The 22,616-nt window shown below is 40.9% G+C and overlaps 2 protein-coding genes across 4 annotated transcripts in view; both read left to right on the top strand.

Annotated features, from left to right (window-relative positions):
• si:ch211-45c16.2 (mitogen-activated protein kinase kinase kinase 13) overlaps positions 1-6,890 on the top strand; it is a 42,077-nt gene extending 35,187 nt beyond the window's left edge. For all 3 annotated transcript variants that reach the window (XM_058082698.1, XM_058082697.1, XM_058082699.1), the window contains 5 exons: positions 152-890; positions 970-1,040; positions 1,129-1,420; positions 2,998-3,092; positions 3,979-6,890. In XM_058082698.1, the coding sequence (XP_057938681.1) occupies positions 152-890; positions 970-1,040; positions 1,129-1,420; positions 2,998-3,092; positions 3,979-4,102 (1,321 nt within the window). In that variant the 3' untranslated portion in view covers positions 4,103-6,890. The remainder of the gene's footprint in view (positions 1-151; positions 891-969; positions 1,041-1,128; positions 1,421-2,997; positions 3,093-3,978) is intronic.
• A 359-nt stretch (positions 6,891-7,249) lies between these two features.
• pfkla (phosphofructokinase, liver a) lies at positions 7,250-22,481 on the top strand. Its single transcript, XM_058082700.1, has 22 exons — positions 7,250-7,488; positions 8,305-8,378; positions 9,116-9,193; positions 10,880-11,069; positions 11,152-11,317; positions 12,557-12,601; positions 12,685-12,793; positions 13,668-13,763; positions 13,855-13,947; positions 15,588-15,713; positions 15,808-15,872; positions 17,502-17,565; positions 17,645-17,791; positions 17,864-17,934; positions 18,003-18,090; positions 18,162-18,314; positions 19,224-19,388; positions 19,456-19,517; positions 20,274-20,385; positions 20,467-20,566; positions 20,680-20,785; positions 20,863-22,481. The coding sequence occupies exons 1-22, from the start codon at positions 7,404-7,406 to the stop codon at positions 21,008-21,010; spliced, it is 2,343 nt and encodes a 780-aa protein (XP_057938683.1). The 5' UTR covers positions 7,250-7,403; the 3' UTR covers positions 21,011-22,481.
• The last annotated feature ends 135 nt before the right edge of the window (positions 22,482-22,616 follow it).

The raw sequence follows: 22,616 nt of genomic DNA, 5'->3' as shown, positions 1-22,616 counted from the left end.
AATCGTTTTAATTCTGTAAAGCACTTTGTGTTGCATGTCTTTGCAGGAAAAGTGCTCTACAAATAAAGTTGATTTGAAAATAAGCAAGATGCATTATTGATTATTGACACTCATTCATATGCTGCATTATGTCTTCATGGACCTCCTCCAGGCCTGACTTGCTTCGTTCCGATGGGATCCCGAGTGTGGACGCCCTCCCGTCCCCGTCACCACTTTCCGCCAGCCCAAAAGTTTCCACGCCTCCCGGCAAGTCCCGCTACCGAAGCAAGCCCCGCCATCGCCGCGCCAACAGCAAAGGAAGCCATAGCGAGTTCCTCGGGGTCCTGAAACCTGCTGCAGCGGTGCCAGAAGATGCTCAGTCACTCCAGGAGCCGCTTCATCACCACCATCATCTTCCGCTGCCACCCGCGGCGGCACCCCAGCTCCCGTTGAAGGGCCGCGAAGAAGCCGTTGTGAACTGTGCCAATAACTTACGGTACTTTGGCCCCGCTGCTGCTCTCCGCAGCCCCCAGACCGATCACCTGCAGCGCCGTGTTTCCGGTTCCAGCCCCGACCTCATCTCCACGGCCGTGGATGCAGACACACGTCAACGCACCTCGTCCATTAGCTCCAATCCCGTATTAGGTACTGGTGCCGGGTCCGTGTGTCCCTGCTGCCAGGCTCACCCCTTCCCGGGATGCCTTCACTGTCAGGAGACCCCGCCCGTATCCAGTCAACCAGAGCTGCTCCATCCTCAAGAAGGTACACAGTCGTGTTTGGGGGCTCCCGGCAAAGATCCAGGTTCTGATGAAGACGTCTCCAACAAAGCCGAGGCTCAGAAACAGGAAGCCTTCCAGAATACGCACACCCTTCCCACCGCACTTCCACGCACACTCAGACCTCTGAGGAAGGTCAGCATCGGCCTGATGTCTGTTTATGTGAAGAAAAGGGTTGGAGATGTTGGATAAGTTGTATTTATTTATCTTTTAGGGTGGAGATGAGTCATCTGAAGAGGAGGAAGGAGAGGTGGATAGCGAAGTGGAGTTTCCAAGGAGACAGAGGTGAAGTCATTACTATTATTGCATCATAATGTTTGTGTCTTAACTTAACGATTGTCTGTAAACATCTTCTTCATGCGGCTCCTCATAGACCCCATCGCTGTATGAGCAGCTTCCAGTCCTACTCCACATTCAGCTCGGAGAATCTGTCCGTGTCCGACGGAGAGGAGGGAAACACCAGCGACCATTCCCACAGCGGCCCACTGGAGAGGCTGAGCGCCAGCCAGGAGGAACACCTGGATGAGCTGCTGTCGCACACGCCGGACATCCCCATCGACATCTCCACCCAGTCGGACGGCTTGTCTGACAAGGAATGCGCCGTCCGCAGGGTGAAGACGCAGATCTCCTTGGGTAAACTGTGCTCGGATGAACACAGCTATGAGGTTAGTACTTGTTTGTTTTTCTTCTTTCCTATAAACTGCAAAATTATACGGTAATGGTAATTACCATTACAATTGAATGCATCACACAATCAGTTCACAGTTCCACATGTCCAAAAGGAGTAGGAAGAAGCAAAGCTTATTAAATCCTACCCCTCCATCTGGTACTTTTACAATCAGTCACTGTTACATTTGTTCACTTCCTGCTTTCCTAATATAATGTATATATTTTTTTACATTTTATGTAATTTTATTTTTTTTATTAAAATTAAAAACATTAAAATATTAAAATATTAAAATATTAAAATATTAAAATATTAAAATATTAAAATATTAAAATATTAAAATATTAAAATATTAAAATATTATTTTTTATTTTTATTTTTGTACAATCAGTAACTGTTACATTTGTTCACTTCCTGCTTTCCTAATATAATTTTTATTTTTTTTTTACATTTTATGTAATTTTATTTTTTTAATTAAAACATTAAAATATTAAAATATTAAAATATTAAAATATTAAAATATTAAAATATTAAAATATTAAAATATTAAAGTATTAAAGTATTAAAATATTATTATTATTTTTTTTTGTACAATCAGTAACTGTTACATTTGTTCACTTCCTGCTTTCCATAATACAGTTTAAGGTTTTTTTTTTTTTTTTTTAATAATGCACCTCGTACCAAAGTACGGGGTGATATGAGCATCCAATGACATAATGGGTACCATAGTAAGTGTCAATATAGTGATATGTATAGCACATCATGACTGGTTCAAGACTCTTCATCCTTGTATTTAGCAAACATCAACTGCTTGTATTGTTTCTTGAATTGGCTCATCGTTGTGTATTGTTTGAGGGTCTTACTCAATCCATTCCATAGTTTGATTCCACATACTGAAATGCTATGGCTTTTTAACGTAGTAGTCCTAGCATAGAAGTGTTTCAAATGTACTTCTTCCCTGAGATCATATTTCTCCTCTCTTGTAGAGAAGTATTGGATGACATTTTTAGCTAATTGGTTATTTTTAGCCTTATGCATTATTTTAGCTGTTTGAAGATGAACTATATCAGCAAGTTGAAGTATTTGTGATTTTAGAAATAAGGAGTTAGTATGTTCTCTGTAGGCGGCATTATGAATTATCCTTACTGGCCTTTTTTTGCAGTGTGAAGATTTCTTTTACAGTTATTAGCCCATATTTCCACACAATAAGTAAGATATGGTAGAACCAGAGAGCAATAAAGAGTGTGGAGTGATTTCTGATTGAGAACAAATTTTTACTTTGTACAATATTGAAATATTTCTGGCCACTTTATGTTGTATATTTGTAATACGAGGTTTCCAGCTCATATTTTCATGTATTATGATCCCCAGAAATTAATTTTCCTTCACCCTTTCAATGTCAGTATTGTCATAGCCAAACAAAGATGATAATGCTCTGTTTTCATTGTCAGACAGATTGTTGGTGTGTAATATTTTACACTGATTTGCATGTCGTCTCCATGTTTGGGTACAGATACAGACAGGGTAATGTTTTTAAAAAATTATCATGTGTTGCTTTTTTTCTACCCCTCCCAGAATCCTCTTCAGTTTGGAGATTCAGACTGTGACTCCTCAGAAGCCGAGTGCTCAGATGCCACTATTCGGAACAACAAAGGGGCCCCTTCTTCGTGGTAAATCCACGTTTACTTTTTTTTTTTTTTTTGCCTGGAACCAATAGCGTCCCACTGGTACTGCAGAGACTACAGCAATAAGAGGACAACGATGTCGTAAACAGAAATCCTTATAGCAATCTCAACCACAGCCCCCCCCCTTGTCCTCCTTCTTTTACCATGCCTTCATACCCCTCATGTTCGACACCGCGTTCAGGCAACCCATGGCAGGGATTCCGTTTTCGAATGAAAATGTACAGAAGATCGTGTAACATTCATAATTTATTTTTGACTTCTGAAGGACAATTCAAGGACATCAGTGCGATGAAAAAGCCTCTTAAATGAGGAACATTTTGCACAATTTTTGCAAATTGTGGCGGTGATAAGCGAGTCATTCATCGAAGCGTCGATCGGTTAAAGGCTGCCAGCGAGCGGTGGCGAGTTACATCACCGTTAATCTCTCAGGTGACCCAGATGTGGAGCATCACTTACATGCCTTTTTATCTGGCTCAAGTCACTGTCTTCATTTTTATTGCTTTAAAAAAAAAAATCCAAAATCGGGATCACGTACCCCGGTACCAAAACGTCATCACCTGGTTTTTATTTACATTACATTGCAGAGCGCAGGTCTCGCATCCAAGCAGAAGAACAAGGTGAGTGGGGGGGCGCCCACCACCAAGCTAGCATTATAAACACCAGCATGACCAACCTGCCTCGTAGTCGGACTCCATTACGTGTCATCAGAACCCTTGCTGTGACCCCCCCCCCCCCCCCCCCCACCCCCCCACCCGGCATGCATGTTGCAGCTTGCAATGTGCAATACGCCGCCACAAGACTGCATAACTGAAGCTAAGGATGCAAAATAATTGTAACAAAATAATAACAATATCCATTTTTTTGTCATCAGCGAAACCCACACAAAACTTCGCCCTTTCCACTCAAGTCTCATCTCAGGATTGTACAAGGACCGGCAAAAACTGGACTGGACCAATTACTGTATATGGGAATGTTTGAATCGTGCATATCTGTAATGTCGCAACCATTTTTCTTTTTACCGTACAGTATACTATTCTCAAATAGTGTCCTCCACTCGAATAGACGCCGTGCCTCTATTAATTAGTCACTGGGTGCGTCCGCCTGTAGTGTCCACAGGGGTGGCTGTAATTACATTTCCTGAAGCCGGTTCCCGGATTTAGTGCCGCTAATAAATAAATAATGTGACATCATAGCAGCAGGACCACATGTCAATCAACAAAGAATGAACACTAATATCTAATAATTAGCTTTTTTTTTACAGTAACACATCAGCATGGAATTACAGCCGTACATCAAATACAAATTAATAACACAAGCTGCATTATAGGAATAGTGAATTTAAACTGCTATTATGATGGTCGAGTGGTTAGCGCGCAGCTCACAGCTAGGAGACCAGGGTTCGATTCCACCCTCGGCCATCTCTTTGTGGAGTTTGCATGTTCCGGTTTCCTCCCACATTCCAAAAAAACATGCTAGGTTAATTAGCGACTCCAAATTGTCCATAGGTATGAATGTGAGTGTGAATGGTTGTTTGTCTATATGTGCCCTGTGATTGGCTGGCGACCAGTCCAGGGTGTACCCTGCCTCTTGCCTGAAGACAGCTGGGATAGGCTCCAGCAACCCCCACGACCCTCGTGGGGATAAGCGGTTGAAAATTAATGAATGAGTTGCTGAATTTGGATGAGTGGTTAGCGTGCAGGCAACACAGCTAGGAGACCTGAGTTTGATTCCGCCCTCGGCCATCTCTGTGTGGAGTTTGCATGTTCTCCCCGTGCATGCGTGGGTTTTCTCCGGGTACTCCGGTTTCCTCCCACATTCCAAAAAAACATGCTAGGTTAATTAGCGACTCCAAATTGTCCATAGGTATGAATGTGAGTGTGAATGGTTGTTTGTCTATATGTGCCCTGTGATTGATTGGCTGGCGACCAGTCCGGGAGTGTACCTTCGTGAGGAAAAAGCGGTAGAAAATGAATGAATGAACTGCTATTATGAAGCAATTACACATTCCATTTCATTTTGTTTCATTTTTAGGTGCAGCATCTCCCATGTAACTCTTTCCAGCAGGGTAATTGTTTGCAAAAGTGATTAGAGACATAGATTGCTTGCTCAGGATCAAGAATGTCTAGCAGGCTAGACACACAGCGACTGGTTGTTTGTGGAGCTAAAGAAATTGCTAATATTTTCTTATTGTATTTTTTTTTTTTTTTTTTTTTTGAACGCTTCAGGTTGCCGGTTGAGAGCAGTAGCAATATAGCAGCCGCTAGATGGCGACAAATGCAATGACATGTAAAGATACTGCTCTGCTGCTTTTTGATGCTCAGCAATGTTATACTACTTTAGGCTTGCTGTGTTTAAAAAAAAAAGGGATACAAGATTTTTTTTTTATTTTTATTTTGGTGACTGGAAAACAAAGCGATGGAGGACGGTGGCAATTGAGGAGTATAAGCCAGACATAAATAAGTTGTATTTTTAATTTTTAGTAATATAATTTCAGTGTTATTTTCCTCTGTATATAAACAACAGTAAATATAAATCTGACTGAGAATTTTGTCACCAACGATCAGCTTAAATTAGCTGAAAAGAAGCATTTTCATGATGTGTTTTACATCAGTATTGAACTTTTCAGGTGCGCAGGCAGCAGAATTGAACCTAAGATTTGTACTTGCATTTTTTTTTTTTTGCTTTAAAGCTTTACAGGTCTCAATTTGAGCCACCTTCATCCATCTTTATTGTGTTTTATGTGAATTAACGTCATGTGTTGTAATCTGATCTGTGAAGTATGATTGTTATTATGTTTACTTTCATTATTTTACTTTACGTAGCTGGCCTACATTATTATTGAATAATTTATTTTGAATGAAGTAAGTGTTCTTTTTCATTTTTTGGCAGCTTCTTTTTGGAGTATTATTTTAAAAAAGAGCACAACAAACAGATATGAGGACAGTATTAGTTTTATGTTTAGTGGATCAAATCATTTGAAGTATTGCTATGTACTGCACTTAGCAATATACATTGTACTTTTAATGTATATTTTCAACAAAAGCCAATCAGGGGACACAAACACAGGGTCAAAAAGACCACTCAATGTATACATTTTTGGGTTTTATTTTTTCCTTTCTGCAATTGTCTCTGTTATTTAATCCAAAATATCAATTTGTGTCTGAATTTTTGTGAAGCTTTTTCTAACCGTGGACATCATGTGGCCTCGTATACCGAGTATCCAGTTTCTTTATTACGCTCCTCTACCTGTTGAATGGCATTACGATCAACCGAGTCCTCTCATGTTCGATTCCTGTATTTTCCACAGTACAGTACAGTACAGTTGATAATCTGGGAGAATATAATCCAAGCAAGTCATGCATGGAATAAATGCTGATGTACTGTACCCAATATACTAGTGGTGGTCTGTTGATTTTCTTATGAATATCATATTTACTCCGCTCAAATAAATGCCTCATACGCACTCCTTTGATAAATGTTAAATAATAAATAATAATAATAATAACAGTTGCCAGACGGTTTGTTGAGCAGAGTGGTTCCTGAATGCATCTCTACCACTGCTGACATGTTGCACAGAATAGGGTGAAGATTTGTCTGTTGCCTGTGATATTAATTTTTTCTGACATATGACATAATATATGGTGGATTGGCTTGAAATTTCTCACACAGATCAATGCTCTCTACAAAACACCCACTGTAATTTTAGGGTGTTTAGTGAGGCTGTAAAGTGCTTCTGTAAGGTTTGTGGCCTGTTCCAGAGCACATTGTGTTATATCTATTTGTATTTTGTTTTCCTATTCAGTCATTTTTTTTTGGTATTCCAAAAATAATAATAATAAAATTAGTAAAAGTACAGGATATGGTTATATTAAATGTAACACTACAACTACAGTAATATAATATGATCATTTGAATGTGTTTTGAAGGTGTCGCAATAGTATACATTGTGTAAACCACGCCTACTTGAAATGAGTCCGTGTTGTACGTGCCGAAGGTTTATTTTTCTTCTTTCAGTGTTTTTCGGCCTCTACCGGAAGGGCGGTGTTTAGTGTGTGTGTCATCCACTCAAAGAATTGTTGCACGGAATATCGGCCTGCACGGGTTAACAAAACCATTTTGCCTTCGGAGTAGGCGGAGTCAACTGCAGGACAGACAACACGTAAGGTGGAAGGTTAAAGCCCGCTCTTCTATACAGGAAGTGACTGCTTCGGACCAGCGAGTACATAAAACTAGCCTAAACTCTCACAGTAAGGACTTTATCCCAGTTATTGACAGATTCCTTGTCAAGAAAAGAAAATGTCCTCGATGGACCTGGAGAAGTTGAAGATGACGGGAGCGGGCCGAGCAATAGCGGTGCTCACTAGCGGAGGAGACGCACAAGGTGACTCCAAACTCGGCTGTTATTATTATTATTATTTAATTCAATAATATCAGCAACACTCGAGTACAATTTAAGCTAGCCATTGCTAAAGTACGTGGCGTCCATACGTTGTTGACACAGTACTGTAAAGTACAACACACAATAATGACAAACTACCGTAGTTAAGAAAGAAAACTACAGTTTATAGTATTGATGGAGTGTTCATAGACCTTAGTAACTGGAACTAATGCATGTAAACTTCATTTCATAATTGTCCAGTTACAGAAATAAGGCACATATTGCCATACTTTGGTAATGGTAATGGTTTAATTTCATTTGAACATGCATCAGATTACAATTGAATGCATCACATAATCAGTTCACAGTTCCACATGTCCAAAAGGAGTAGGAAGAAGCAAAGCTTATTAAATCCTACCCCTCCATCTGGTACTTTTATAATCAGTAACTGTTACATTTGTTCACTTCCTGCTTTCCATAATACAGTTTTTTTTTATTTTTTTAATAATGCACCTCGTACCGAAGTACAAGGTGATATGACCATACAATGACATAATTGGTTAGGTTAATTAGCGACTCCAAATTGTCCATAGGTATGAATGTGAGTGTGAATGGTTGTTTGTCTATATGTGCCCTGTGATTGGCTGGCGACTTTGGTTGGCTTGGTGTACTCCGCCTCTCGTCCGAAGACAGTTGGGATAGGCTCCAGCACGCCCGCGACCCTCATGAGGATAAGTGGTAGAAAATGAATGAATGAATGAATGAATATTGTATTGTTGCTAAGACAATGTTGACATTCTGAACCTGTTTTTGGCACAGGGATGAATGCTGCTGTGCGAGCTGTAACCAGAATGGGCATTTATGTTGGAGCCAAGGTCTACCTTATATATGAGGTAAAACAGAGTACATAGTACACACATCTTGTACAATGGTGGTTCCCAAACCTTTCACAGTACCCCCATCCTGAACACTGAAAAAACATAAACCACACTGTGAGATACCGTATTTTCTGGACTATAAGTCGCTCCTGGAGTATAAGTCACACAAGACCAAAAATGCATAATTAGGTAGCAAAAAACATACATAAGTCGCACTGGAGTATAAGTCGCATTTTTGCAGGTAATTTATTTTCCAAACTACTTGACCAAAACAGACATTACATCGTCTTGGAAGGCAAGTTCGAACATTAATAAAAGAATAGGTGTAAGATATGCTAACACAATTGTTATTTAGCTACATAAAAAAATAAACATAAGCATTTTTTTCATTTATAAGTCGCTCTGGAGTATAAGTCGCAGGAACAGCCAACCTATGAATAAAAAGTGCGACTTATAGTCCGGAAAATACGATATCTTTGATATATGACATTTATATATGCACACAGACCATTGAAGAACTGTATGCTACCACTTTTCTTCTGCACTGTGTATGTTCATATGAAGCGTTCAGTTGCATTACGTAAATCTCAGTGTTTGTCATTTGTAATTTGTATTTACTTACCCCCTCCTTTGGGAACCTATGCTTTATAGCATCCAATAGTTTTGTATGAGTTGTTATTTTTTAACAGAAATTTTATGTATTTAATCCAATTTATTATATTATATTACGTTTTTTTTGACTTGCTGACTAGGGTTACCAGGGCCTGGTGGATGGTGGCGATAACATCAAACTAGCCCACTGGCAAAGTGTGACCAACATCATCCAGCTGGTAGGTTGGAGCTGCTGACTTACTATGACTAGACGTCCGCGTGTTACTTTAGCAGGTCAACACAAGCGTCTTCCTCCCTCTAAAATGTAGCAATATATGTTTTCACTCTTTCTATCTTTTTCTTTTTTTATGATTCTAATAGGACATTTTATCTCGACCATCTCGCCATACCTGCATAATACGCAGGCTATAAACCGGTAAGGGGGCCTTGGTTCATGTGGCGTAGCTAGCTGTCCTCGTGCGGTTTTAACTCGCGAGAGGAGAAGCACTTGGAATGCAACCTGCAACCTTGAGTGGCATTTGAAAGGCATGCGCTTCTACTGAGAAGCGACAGTCTTGTCGTGATTTTTGTCATTTTAACTCCTGTTGTATTGTTTTTTTTTACAGTCACGGTAGCAATAACCTTTGGACTCTAGTTCCAGAAGTACAGTGGAACCTCTAAAGTTGTTTCTTCTGGGACGCTAGTCCACTTCCAGTTAGTTGTTTATTAACTGCACAACCCATGTTTGAAGTAACATTCGAATATTCTTATATAGCATGCAAGTGTATTGAAATGTAAATTAGAACGATAAATTATGTGCACACAGACACGGTGAAGGGGTGCCCAAATGCTGAGCAAGAGGCAACAAGATGAACATCCATAGCTGCACACTTGCTTAAGGGGGCGCTATGGTGCCAAAAACAGTTAGAAAGTAATAAAAAAGCAATATTAAATGCTAAAAACATCGCATGAGATACAGAGCTTGCCTTAACTAGCTTGCACTTGGGTGCACTACATCGATATGAACAATATGCTTGTTTATGATATTCTTAAAAGAAATTAAAGTATCAATATATCGCTCAGCCATAGTGTGAATGTAGCCTAAGTTCTCTGGTTATCATCACATTTCGACATCATCCTTTGCTAGTACTCTTCTGTGGGGAAAAAAATACAGCAAAAGCAAAACACTTAATTAGATTCAATCCATAGGTATGAATGTGAGTGTGAATGGTTGTTTGTCTATATGTGCCCTGTGATTGGCTGGCCACCAGTCCAGGGTGTACCCCATCTCTCTCGCCCGAAGACAGCTGGGATAGGCTCCAGCACCCCCGCGACCCTCGTGAGGATAAGCGGTAGAAAATGAATGAATGAATCCCAGTGGTTTGTGACAAAAATAATGGCAAAAAAAAGCACACATTTGTGACTCCAGATGGGGACACTATGGACAGATCCCGGCCAATCATCTTTATAATGTGTGTGTGTGTTGGTGGTTTATTTGTTCATAGAATGCACACAAAATGATTTTTTCTTCCGTCCCCTTACCGTGTTTGCTAGTCTTCAATAAAGCTAAAAGTGATGTTAAATGTTTATTTATGTAAAACTATAATCATTCGTAATAACATGTTTTTTTTTAAAACATGCTAGGTTAATTAGCGACTCCAAATTGTCCATAGGTATGAATGTGAGTGTGAATGGTTGTTTGTCTATATGTGCCCTGTGATTGGCTGCCCACCAGCCCAAAGACAGCTGGGATAGGCTCCAGCCTAGGAAAAAGCGGTAGAGAATGAATGAATGTTTCCCTGTTCCATATTAGAATGGAATCCAAACCTTCCATTGTTCATTAGTGTTAAATTAGCATCACAATCGCAGTATTCGTAGTAGTAATGGTCTGTAACTCATGTTGTGTTATGACGTCGTCGACTCAGGGTGGGACGGTGATCGGTAGCGCGCGATGCAAGGCCTTCACGTGCCGAGACGGGAGGTTGGCAGCGGCCTACAACCTGGTAAAAAGAGGCATCACCAACCTGTGCGTGTGCGGCGGCGACGGCAGCCTCACCGGAGCCAACATCTTTCGCAAGGAGTGGAGCGGCCTGCTGGACGAACTCGTGCAGAAGGGTGAGCCCACCATGCAAAGACCGGCGACCCAACCAGTACTTGATCAGTATAATTTATTTCCACAACACCGCGTCTCTTTCAGGGAGGATAACTGATGATCTGGCGAAGCAGTATAGCCACCTTAACATCGTGGGGCTGGTGGGTTCCATAGACAACGACTTCTGTGGCACTGACATGACCATTGGAGCAGACTCGGCGCTGCACCGCATCATGGAGATCATTGACGCTATCATGACGACTGCACAAAGGTGGAACCTGCACTTCATTCTCATGCACTGTTTACTCTAATCTAACATTTTAACATCTTTAAATGGCACCCAAGTGTAAAAAGAAGTTAACAACTGTTTATATTCATTCATTCATTTTCTACCGCTTATCCTCACAAGGGTTGTGGAGGTGCTGGAGCCTATCCCAGCTGTCTTCAGGCAAGAGGCGGGGTACACCCTGGACTGGTCGCCAGCCAATCACAGGGCACATATAGACAAACAACCATTCACACTCACATTCATACCTATGGACAATTTGGAGTCGCTAATTAACCTAACCTCGCCAAACTCCACACAGAGGGTGGAATTGAACTCCGGTCTCATAGCTGTGAGGCTTGCACACTAACCACTCGACCGCCGTGCAGCCTACTGTTTTTATTCATTCATTCATTCATTCATTTTCTACTGCTTTTCCTCACAAGGGTTGTGGAGGTGCTGGAGCCTATCCCAGCCGTCTTCGGGCAAGAGGCGGGGTACACCCTGAACTCGTGGCCAGCCAATCAAAGGGCACATATAGACAAACCACCATTCACACTCACATTCATACCTATGGACAATTTGGAGTCGACAATCAACGTAACCTCGCCAAACTCCACACAGAGGGTGGAATTGAACTCCGGTCTCCTAGCTGTGAGACCTGCGTGCTAACCACTCATTAGCTGTTTATATTAAGCTGTGAAAATAATACATTTTAAATTGCGATTGACATAATGTGTACTATAGGCATAATAAGGTGTTTGATTATGCGTTTTTTTAATATTGACAATTGTCACACACAAAAAACAATGCTGAAGTCGTAGCACTTTGAATGTGACTCCACTTATTTTAACTCTTCTTTGGAAGGAAGTGATGCAAAAAAGCCACATCAAAAAAAACAAAACAAAAGGCATAAAAAGCATAAAAATGAGATATAGGCTTGGTAAAACTGCATTTCTCTTTGTTGTATTGTAGTGTTGTAAAGGGCAAATAGAAAAAAAAGACTAAACTTTGTGTTATGTTTGCAGCTCCAGACTATTTTTCTTGAGTATAAGAGTCGGTAAAATGTCAATGCAATAGAGAAAGTATAATGTGTCCATTGCATGACATGAGTCTGCGGGAAGCGCTTCAGTATGGGATATCAGGAAGAATGCATGTATTCATATGCTGAATAATCTCAACATATTTTTCCAGTACTGTATACAGAAGTATACAAAAATGACGTGCTTGTCGTTCTACCAACAGCCACCAGCGGACATTTGTCCTGGAGGTCATGGGTCGTCATTGCGGGTGAGTTGAAATGCCTTTTTTTTTTTTTTTTACCCCCTCGCCATGCAACACACACAGCTATTATATTTGGACTTTTTCTCCAGTTATCTGGCTCTGGTGTCCGCTCTGGCATCCGGTGCCGATTGGCTCTTCATCCCAGAGGCCCCTCCGAAGGACGGCTGGGAGGATCGCATGTGTGACCGTCTAGAAGCGGTGAGCGGTCAATACTTATTGTCACTTCAGGGACGGGCATAAAAATCGAAAAAAAATATTGCTAGGAATGTCGTTTTCAGTGAAATTGATTGTTGATTAATACAGTTAATTAATTATGTTGATTGAGTCTCAACTTCTTTGCGGTGTCTTGTCGAGTTGAGCGAAACCCACACTATGGAATCTTCTGCAGGCAGTATGGGAACAGAAGAGAATAGCGGAATTGGAAAATATATATGATGATATATTAAAAAAAATACATTTACGGGCCCTGAATGGATTTGTGCCATCATTTTGAAGACAGCTGGGATAGGCTCCAGCACCCATGCGACCCTCATGAGGATAAGTGGTAGAAAATGAATGAATGTAGTCAAACGCCCATCCCAAGTTCTGTTCTGTTTTTTGCTATGCTTTGCTAATAGGAATGGGGCAAGCTGCTCCAGGATCAGTATCAGGTTTCGATAGTCTATCAGCGACCATAGTTGGATGCATGTCTGGAGACAGCTATGTATCTGCTATCCTTGTAGCTATATTTGCTGATATTCTTTTGTCCATCCATCCATCAATTTTCCTCCGCTTATCCGGGTCCGGGTCCGGGTCGTGGGGGCAGCAGTCTCAGTAGGGAAGTCCAGACTTCCCGGTCCACCTCCTCCAGCTCCACCGGGAGGACACCAAGGCGTTCCCAGGCCAGTTGTGAGACGTAATCCCTCTCCAGCGTGTCCTCGGTCTGCCCCAAGGCCTTTTCCCGGCTGGGCATGCCCGGAACACCTCCGGGAGGCATCCGGACTAGATGCCCGAGCCATGGTTGCATATGAAAACAAACAGAGCTCTGGTGCATTCCTAACCGCTATAACTTTGTGTGTGTGTGTACTTCCAGAGCCGTATCAGAGGATCCAGACTCAACATTATAATTGTTGCAGAAGGAGCTATTGATATCCACGGGCGGCCCATCTCCTCCACTTATCTCAAAGATGTACGTTGAAGGATCTTATTGCCGCTCCATTATAACACAACCTTTGTAGAATCCCATAATATGCTGAAGATGCATTCATGTGTCTCTGAAGCTGGTGGTGAAGCGGTTGAATTATGACACCAGAGTCACCGTACTGGGACATGTTCAGCGAGGAGGAACGCCCTCAGCGTTTGACAGGATACTGGTGAGTTGTTTTTAACGCGTATGTTATTGCGGACCCCCTGAGGTCGTCCGATACCGGCCTGTTATGTGTTGCCAGAGTCAGAACACGAACACACGGTGAGGCATCTTTCCAGTTTTATGGCCGCCGTTTGTGGACCTGAGGTCCGTAGAGAACGTTGAGATGTTTAAAAATAGGCTCAAGACCCACTTATTTAATTTAGCTTTTAACTCTTAAGCTCTTAGTATACTCTTTTTTTTAACCTTTTGAACTTGACTTTTATCTAATGGTTATTTTATGCTTATTTTTGTTTTTTATTAATGTTCTTATATAATTATATATATATATATAATATATTAATATTAATGTTCTTTTACTTTTTATGTCATTATTCCTATATATACTTTCTATATTCTTATTTTGTGTTTTTATATTTCTTATCACATATATCCAGTGTGCACATTGGTCTAGTGGTTAGCACGCAGACCTCACAGCTATGAGGACCAGGGTTCGATTCCACCCTCGGCCATCTCTGTGTGGTGTTTGCATGTTCTCCCCGTGCATGCGTGGGTTTTCCTCCCACATTCCAAAAACATGCTATGTTAATTAGCGACTCCAAATTGTCCATAGGTATGAATGTGAGTGTGAATGGTTGTTTGTCTATATGTGACCTGTGATTGGCTGTGACCCTCGTAAGTATAAGGGTGTACCCCGCCTCTTGCCCGAAGACAGCTGGGATAGGTTCCAGCACCCCCACGGCGACCCTCGTGAGGATAAGTGGTAGAAAATGAATGAATGAATGAATGAGTTCTCCTATTCTGTGTGGAAGTGGTAACTTTTTGGCTTCTTATTTTGTCTTTCCCCACTCTTGGCCATCTTTGTATGGAGTTTTGCATGTTCTCCCTGTGCATGTGTGGGTTTTCTCCGGGTACTCCGGTTTCCTCCCACATTCCAAAAACATGCTAGGTTAATTGGCGACTCCAAATTGTCCATAGGTATGAATGTGAGTGTGAATGGTTGTTTGTCTATATGTGCCCTGTGATTGGCTGGCGACCTTTCCGGGGTGTACCCCGCCTAGAAAATGAATGAATGAATATATCCAGTGTTTCCTCAGTGGGGTCTCTCTGCGTCGGGGGGCTGTTCTCGGTTGGGGATGGCTGGGGTGTCTCCTCTTGTGGGGCTTACCGACTGGGGTGGCTGGGAGCTCTGTGGCGTTGCCCCACTGCAGCGCTGCGGGTCCCCTGCCTACCTGTTGTGTGGTGGCCCCCCTGAGTTGCGGCATCATGGCCTGGGCCGTGGGCAAAGAATACTTCCTGGATCCAGACATTGAGTCGCGTCATCCCCAAAATGTAATCAGTTTTTCCATATCACATTTCCGACATTTCTTGACAATTTTCATCCAAATCTATACAAAACTTTTTCAAATTAGTTTGAATGCAAACAGACAAATAAATGCCCGCAAACGCGCTTTACACAGGTAGTGATGTTGTTTTAATGGCTCATATTCTTCATTTCCACCCACTCTGTCTGTCGTATATGTTGACTTTTGCTTCAGCAACCTGTACACTGCTGGAAGGCATTATGGTTTAAAATCACATTTCTTATCTATTCATAGATGGTCAAATTTAATCATCTTCTCCCATCCCGCCTCTGTTCCTCTTCAGAGCAGTAAATTAGGCGTGGAGGCAGTCGTCGCCCTGATGGAGGCGTCTCCTGACACCCCGGCCTGCGTCATTGGCCTTTCGGGGAACCACGCGGTGCGTCTGCCTCTCATGGAGTGCGTGGAGATGGTGAGTCTCCCTTCTGTCTCCTGACCTTCATATTTCAGAGGAGAACCTCCAAATAATGACACTCTTTGTTTACTACGTACGCTCTCTCTTGCAGACAAAGTTGGTGCAGACCGCCATGAATGAAAAGCGCTTTAATGAGGCGGTTAAATTGCGTGGGGGGTGAGTACTACAACGTTTGCTAAAATTGTGTGTAGTATTAGTAGCTTGTATAGAATGCAGTAAAATGTACTGTACCTCAGAACGAAGGGGAAATGGTTCCCGATGCGACCAGCAGCCAATTAAGGTGCAGGTCGTGGTCCCCGTCATGCCCACACAGAGGGGTTGGGGTGGTGGTGGTGGGGGGTGAACTATCATCATGAAGACTATCATCATGAAATTGCATGGTGGTCTAGTGGTTAGCGCGCAGACCTCACAGCAAGGAGACCAGGGTTCAATTCCAGACCTCACAGCAAGGAGACCAGGGTTCAATTCCACCCTCGGCTATCTCTGTGTGGAGTTTGCATGTTCTCCCCGTGCATGCGTGGGTTTTCTCCGGGTACTCCGGTTTCCTGCCACATTCCAAAAACATGCTAGGTTAATTAGCGACTCCAAATTGTCCATAGGTATGAATGTGAGTGTGAATGGTTGTTTGTCTATATGTGCCCTGTGATTGGCTGGCCACCAATCCAGGGTGTATCCCGCCTCACGCCCGAAGACAGCTGGGATAGGCTCCAGCAATTAATTTTTTTGTTGCTGGTTAATGTGGGAAAAACGCCATAAAAACAAAAAAAAGCAATTTGTTAATAGATATTACAGTAATTTGCTTTTTCAACGCAAGGATGTGTATGTTTTGTTGAGCTAGCATAGCATACATTAACCTCTCATCCTGTTTTCACTCCATCAAGGCTTTTCAAAATATATAATCATGAATAAATCATGCTGGTTTTTTGTGCTGCATTTTATTACTCAGACATTTATACATATTTGGTAATGGTTTAATTTCATTTGAACATGCATCAGATTACAATTGAATGCATCACATAATCAGTTCACAGTTCCACATGTCCAAAAGGAGTAGGAAGAAGCAAAGCTTATTAAATCCTACCCCTCCATCTGGTACTTTTACAATCAGTAACTGTTACATTTGTTCACTTCCTGCTTTCCTAATATAGTTAAAGTTTTTTATTTATGTATTTTTGTATTTATGTAATTTTTTAAAATATTTTTTTAATTTTTGTATTTTTAATTTTTTTTTTATTTTTATTATTTTTTAATTTTTTAATTTTTTGTCACGTACCAAAGTACGAGGTGATATGAGCATCCAATGACATAATGTGTACCATAGTAAGTGTCAATATAGTGATATGTATAGCACATCATGACTGGTTCAAGACTCTTCATCCTTGTATTTAGCAAACATCAACTGCTTGTATTGTTTCTTGAATTGGCTCATCGTTGTGCATTGTTTGAGGGTCTTACTCAATCCATTCCATAGTTTGATTCCACATACTGAAATGCTATGGCTAGCATAACGTAGTAGTCCTAGCATAGAAGTGTTTCAAATGTACTTCTTCCCTGAGATCATATTTCTCCTCTCTTGTAGAGAAGTATTGGATGACATTTTTAGCTAATTGGTTATTTTTAGCCTTATGCATTATTTTAGCTGTTTGAAGATGAACTATATCAGCAAGTTGAAGTATTTGTGATTTTAGAAATAAGGAGTATTATATTTAAGCAAATATAAGGCACTCAGAAGACGCCTTTTAAAGATGTTGTTGATATGTAGATAATATGTAGATTTTCTTGCAGGAGTTTTGAAAACAACTGGAACATCTACAAGCTTCTTGCTTTCCAGAAGCCTGCCCAGTCTAAGGTGAGGATATCTCAAACACACACACACACACACACACCACATATTCAATTTCAACATGCTGAATTACGCCCCACCTCAGAGCAACTTCACTCTGGCTGTCCTCAACGTTGGCGCCCCAGCAGCAGGGATGAATGCGGCGGTGAGGTCAGCGGTGAGGTTGGCGATCGCTCACGGACACAAGGTCTACGCTGTTCACGACGGCTTTCAGGGCTTTGCCAACGGAGAGGTGAGGCCTCAGACGTTTGCGTCCGTCACTGTGGATCGATCGTAGCAACGTGTGACCTCTGTGTCTCTGCAGGTGTTTGAAATGCAGTGGCACAATGTGGCAGGATGGACCGGCCAAGGGGGGTCACTGTTAGGGACCAAAAGGTGGTCTTGAGCACTGGTCTGGTATGCTTCTTAATACTATAATACTAAACCTCCTTACCCGCCGTCAGAACCCTTCCGAGCAAACACATGGAGAAGGTTGTGGAGAACATCGCCAAGTACAACATCTCCGCCCTGCTCGTGATCGGAGGATTTGAGGTATACTAAAACACTTTCACAAGCACTGGTCAACATACGGTCTTCAATGATGTTCTTCGCAACAATCAAAGGCCTACCGAGGCGTACTGGAGCTCTTTGAGGCCCGAGGTCGTTACGATGAGCTGTGTATCCCCATGTGTGTTATTCCGGCTACCATCAGCAACAATGTCCCTGGAACAGACTTCAGTTTGGGAGCCGACACCGCTGTCAATGCCGCCATGGAGGTAATGCTAAACTTGTGAGATATTAAGAGCTATATTAAGAGTTAAGTGCTTTTAATTTGTCTTAGTTTTACACAATTAATAAGACAAAATTTGTTTTCAATCAGAAATCACTCCACACTCTTTATTGCTCTCTGGTTCTACCATATCTTACTTATTGTGTGGAAATATAGGCTAATAACTATAAAAGCAATCTTCACTCGCTAAATGTACTGCAAAAAAAGGCCAGTAAGGATAATTCATAATGCCGCATACAGAGAACATACTAACTCCTTATTTCTAAAATGACAAATACTTCAACTTGTTGATATAGTTCATCTTCAAACAGCTAAAATAATGCATAAGGCTAAAAATAAGCAATTAGCTAAAAATGTCATCTAATACTTCTCTACTTCTCTACAAATTAAAAAATTGTAAAAATTATAAAAAAATTAAAAATAAAAAAAAATTTAAATACAAAAATTTAAAAAATACAAAAATTTAAAAAATATAAAAAAATTACATAAATACAAAAATACATAAATAAATAACTTAAACTATATTAGGAAAGCAGGAAGTGAACAAACAGTTCACCTCCTACTAATTTTTTTAAAATTTATAAAATTAAATTTTTTTTTTTAAATTATGAAAGCAGGAAGTGAACAAATGTAACAGTTACTGATTGTAAAAGTACCAGATGGAGGGGTAGGATTTAATAAGCTTTGCTTCTTCCTACTCCTTTTGGACATGTGGAACTGTGAACTGATTATGTGATGCATTCAATTGTAATCTGATGCATGTTCAAATGAAATTAAACCATTACCATTACCAATTCTGTCGGTTAGCTATTTATTTGACAATTCTTATTCCCCACACACCCAACCTACAGTTATCTCTCCTTGACACTGAATTTTAGTTTACCTCCGCCCTTAGGGTTGTGACAAGATAAAGCAATCTGCCTCCGGGACAAAGAGGCGCGTGTTTGTGGTGGAAACGATGGGGGGATACTGCGGTTACCTAGCAACCAGCACCGGTATCGCCGTGGGCGCTGATGCAGCCTACATCTTTGAGGACCCCTTTAACATCCATGACCTGAAGGTAGCATAACTCTGAGAGATCCAGTTTTTTTCTCCACATTGCATCTCATCGTTTTGCCTTTTCACAGACCAACGTGGAACATCTAACGGAGAAAATGAAGAAGGACATCCAGCGGGGGCTCGTTTTGAGGTCAGTCCATTTACCTGGACGAAACCAGGTGCTGCAGCTTGCACAAAGACCGACTGACTTGTTTTTTTTAGACAATTAATATACCATATTTTCCGGACTATAAGTCACACTTTTTTTCATAGGTTGGCTGTTCCTGCCACTTATACTCCAGAGCGACTTATAAATGAAAAAACTGTTTATGTTACATAAACACTGGACACCTTTTCTGTTTATGTTTATTTATTGTGTAGCTGAATAACCATTATGTTAGCATATCTTACACCTATTCAGCCTGTTCTCTATTCTTTTATTAATGTTAGAACTTGGTAATGGTAATGGTTTTATTTCATTTCAACATGCATCAGATTACAATTGAATGCATCCCATAATCAGTTCACAGTTCCACATGTCCGAAAGGAGTAGGAAGAAGCAAAGCTTATTAAATCCTACCCCTGCATCTGGTACTTTTATAATCAGTAACTGTTACATTTGTTCACTTCCTGCTTTCTATAATACAGTTTTTTTTTGTTTTTTTTTTATTACGTCCTATCTGTTTTGGTCAAGTAGTTACCCGCAAAAAATTCGACTTATACTCCAGTGCCACTTTTGTATGTTTTTTTTCTCCCTAATTATGCATTTTTGGCCTTGTGCGACTTATACTCCGGAGCGACTTATAGTCCAGAAAATACGGTACTTTCAGCTGCATTACAACAAAACCATTATTTAATTTTCATTAATTAGCCCCTCTGCTGTATTTTCATTGTTTTTCCTTGACAGGAATGAAAAATCCCACGATCATTACACAACCGATTTCCTCCACAAGCTGTATTCAGCCGAGGGGAAGAACATTTTTGACTGTCGGGTCAACGTGTTGGGTCACCTCCAGCAGGTACGACTTATCCAACTGCAGTAGCCATGTGCTAAGTATCAATGATAAACGAGTTTCTTTCTGTTCCCTTGAACTCACCAGGGAGGGGTACCGTCTCCTTTTGACAGGAACTATGGCACCAAGCTGGGAGTGAGAGCCATCCAGTGGATAAGTGAGAAGTTGATGGAAAACTTCCGTCAAGGTAGTAAGCGAAAGATACTAGTTGGCATGGAAAAGCCGGCTTTTTACACACATTCGTTTTGTGTGAATGTCCGATGTTCACACGGTTTAAATGCTGGATCTCCTTTCATTCAGGTCGCGTCTTCGCCAACTCGCCAGACTCCGCGTGCGTCCTCGGCCTCCACAGGAAGATCGTAGCGTTCAGCCCCATCACCGAACTCAAAGACGTCACCGACTTTGAGTAAGCTCCAGGAATTGTTTTGCGGTGCGGTCGTCAAATCTTGAGTCATGAAATTATTACGGGACGATGTCTTCCAGGCACCGCATGCCCAAAGTCCAGTGGTGGTTTAACCTGCGTCCCATGCTGAAGATGTTGGCAAAGTATCAAACCAGCTTCTGCGAATATGTGCCGGGAGAGATTGAACATGTGACCCGTCGCTCTCTCAGCATTGACTCTGGCTTCTAGGTGCTCCCTAATCGCACTCGGCACTTTTTTTAAAACCATCTGCCTGTATTTACATTTTCCACATGCCTGCTCCTGTATTTGCAAAGGGTAAAATTAACTACTGCTATTATTTATTTAAAGGGGCATCTTAAAGGGGCATCTCATTGAGCATTTATGTGGTCAAAAACATTTTTTTTTGTCTGTTTTTTCCACAGAAAACACATCTCATTCGCTCGTCTAAATAAGTGATAATACATGGTGGCTTAAAATGCATTTAATTAGTCTTTGAAGCGCACTGAAGACAGACGGAAATAAGCTCTGGAGTTGTTTTTAATGTCTTGATTACAACAGTCAATCTTATTGCAAATGTTGATCTGAAATCGGAGGAGAATGTCAGTATCAAGCTAGCCAATTATTCCTATTACAGAGCAACCTTCAAAGGTTAAACACAGTTTATTTTGCGATTCTTCCAACAAAAAAATTTGCACATTTGATAAGCGATGGAAATTGAATTAGTCTGTTCCAGAGTCAAACTCTCTATCAACCCTATAATTAAGTGCCTAGGCAATGTTGTCAATAACATTTTAACATTCCTAACTGTCATACAAGTGTAAAAGAAGCTAACTTCTTTTGGAATAAAATTTAAACATTTTACTCCGGTTTCCTCCCACATTCCAAAAACATGCTAGGTTAATTGGCCACTCCAAATTGTCCATAGGTATGAATGTGAGTGTGAATGGTTGTTTGTCTATATGTGCCCTGTGATTGGCTGGCGACCAGTCCAGGGTGTACCCCGCCTTACGCCCGAAGACAGCTGGGATAGGCTCCAGCACCCCCGCGACCCTCGTGAGGAAAAGCGGTAGAAAATGAATGAATGAATGAATGTAAACATTTTGACCAGGCCACTTTCATAGTTATGTTACCACTACTTTGCAAGACGTTCTGTGTTTACCGCCACACTTTTTCTCATGTGTCGTTCTGTGGTGGCGTCACAAAAACAAACACCAAAACACGTATTGGTAAGATTTCGAATTGTACAATTTTGAATGTATTGCATTTGAATTTAGAGGTTTCAAACTTGTCAGGTTATGCTACTGAATGACTTTGTATAAGACCTTTAAATGCAATCATGTTAAAATGAACCTCCTGTGAGATAAACTACTGAATCAATAATGAACAAGAGCCAAAAAGTGAATGAATGAATGCTGTGTATCCATGTTGTAACATTCTAATCCTTAACAGGTCCATTAATTTTACACTGAAAGGCTGATTTAAGATGCTGTATCCTTAAATATTTACACGCTGTGAGATGGAACTGCTGATCTTTGTAAGTAATTCATCTAAGCAAATGATAGATATAGTCATGCATTTAATTACAATATTTAACGGGAATGGGATGCATTGGTGTTGAAATGTTGTCATCGTGGAAAGCAATATATTTAGAAATGGTGAAAAGACCAAATGAACACGTCACAAGAACCACAGAAGTGACCTTTTACAAATAAACTTGTTTTAAAAACTTCATATCTGAACACTGTTCTTAACTTTGTATGCGAATGTACAAAACTTTTTTTTTAAAAGTTGAACGAAAAGGGGAATTCATCTGTGGTCTTTCCTTTGTTAGCCG

The sequence above is a fragment of the Doryrhamphus excisus genome, chromosome 9 (genome assembly GCF_030265055.1).
Source record: "Doryrhamphus excisus isolate RoL2022-K1 chromosome 9, RoL_Dexc_1.0, whole genome shotgun sequence".
Taxonomy (NCBI): domain Eukaryota; kingdom Metazoa; phylum Chordata; class Actinopteri; order Syngnathiformes; family Syngnathidae; genus Doryrhamphus; species Doryrhamphus excisus.
This window is presented reverse-complemented; position numbering and strand designations above follow the sequence as displayed.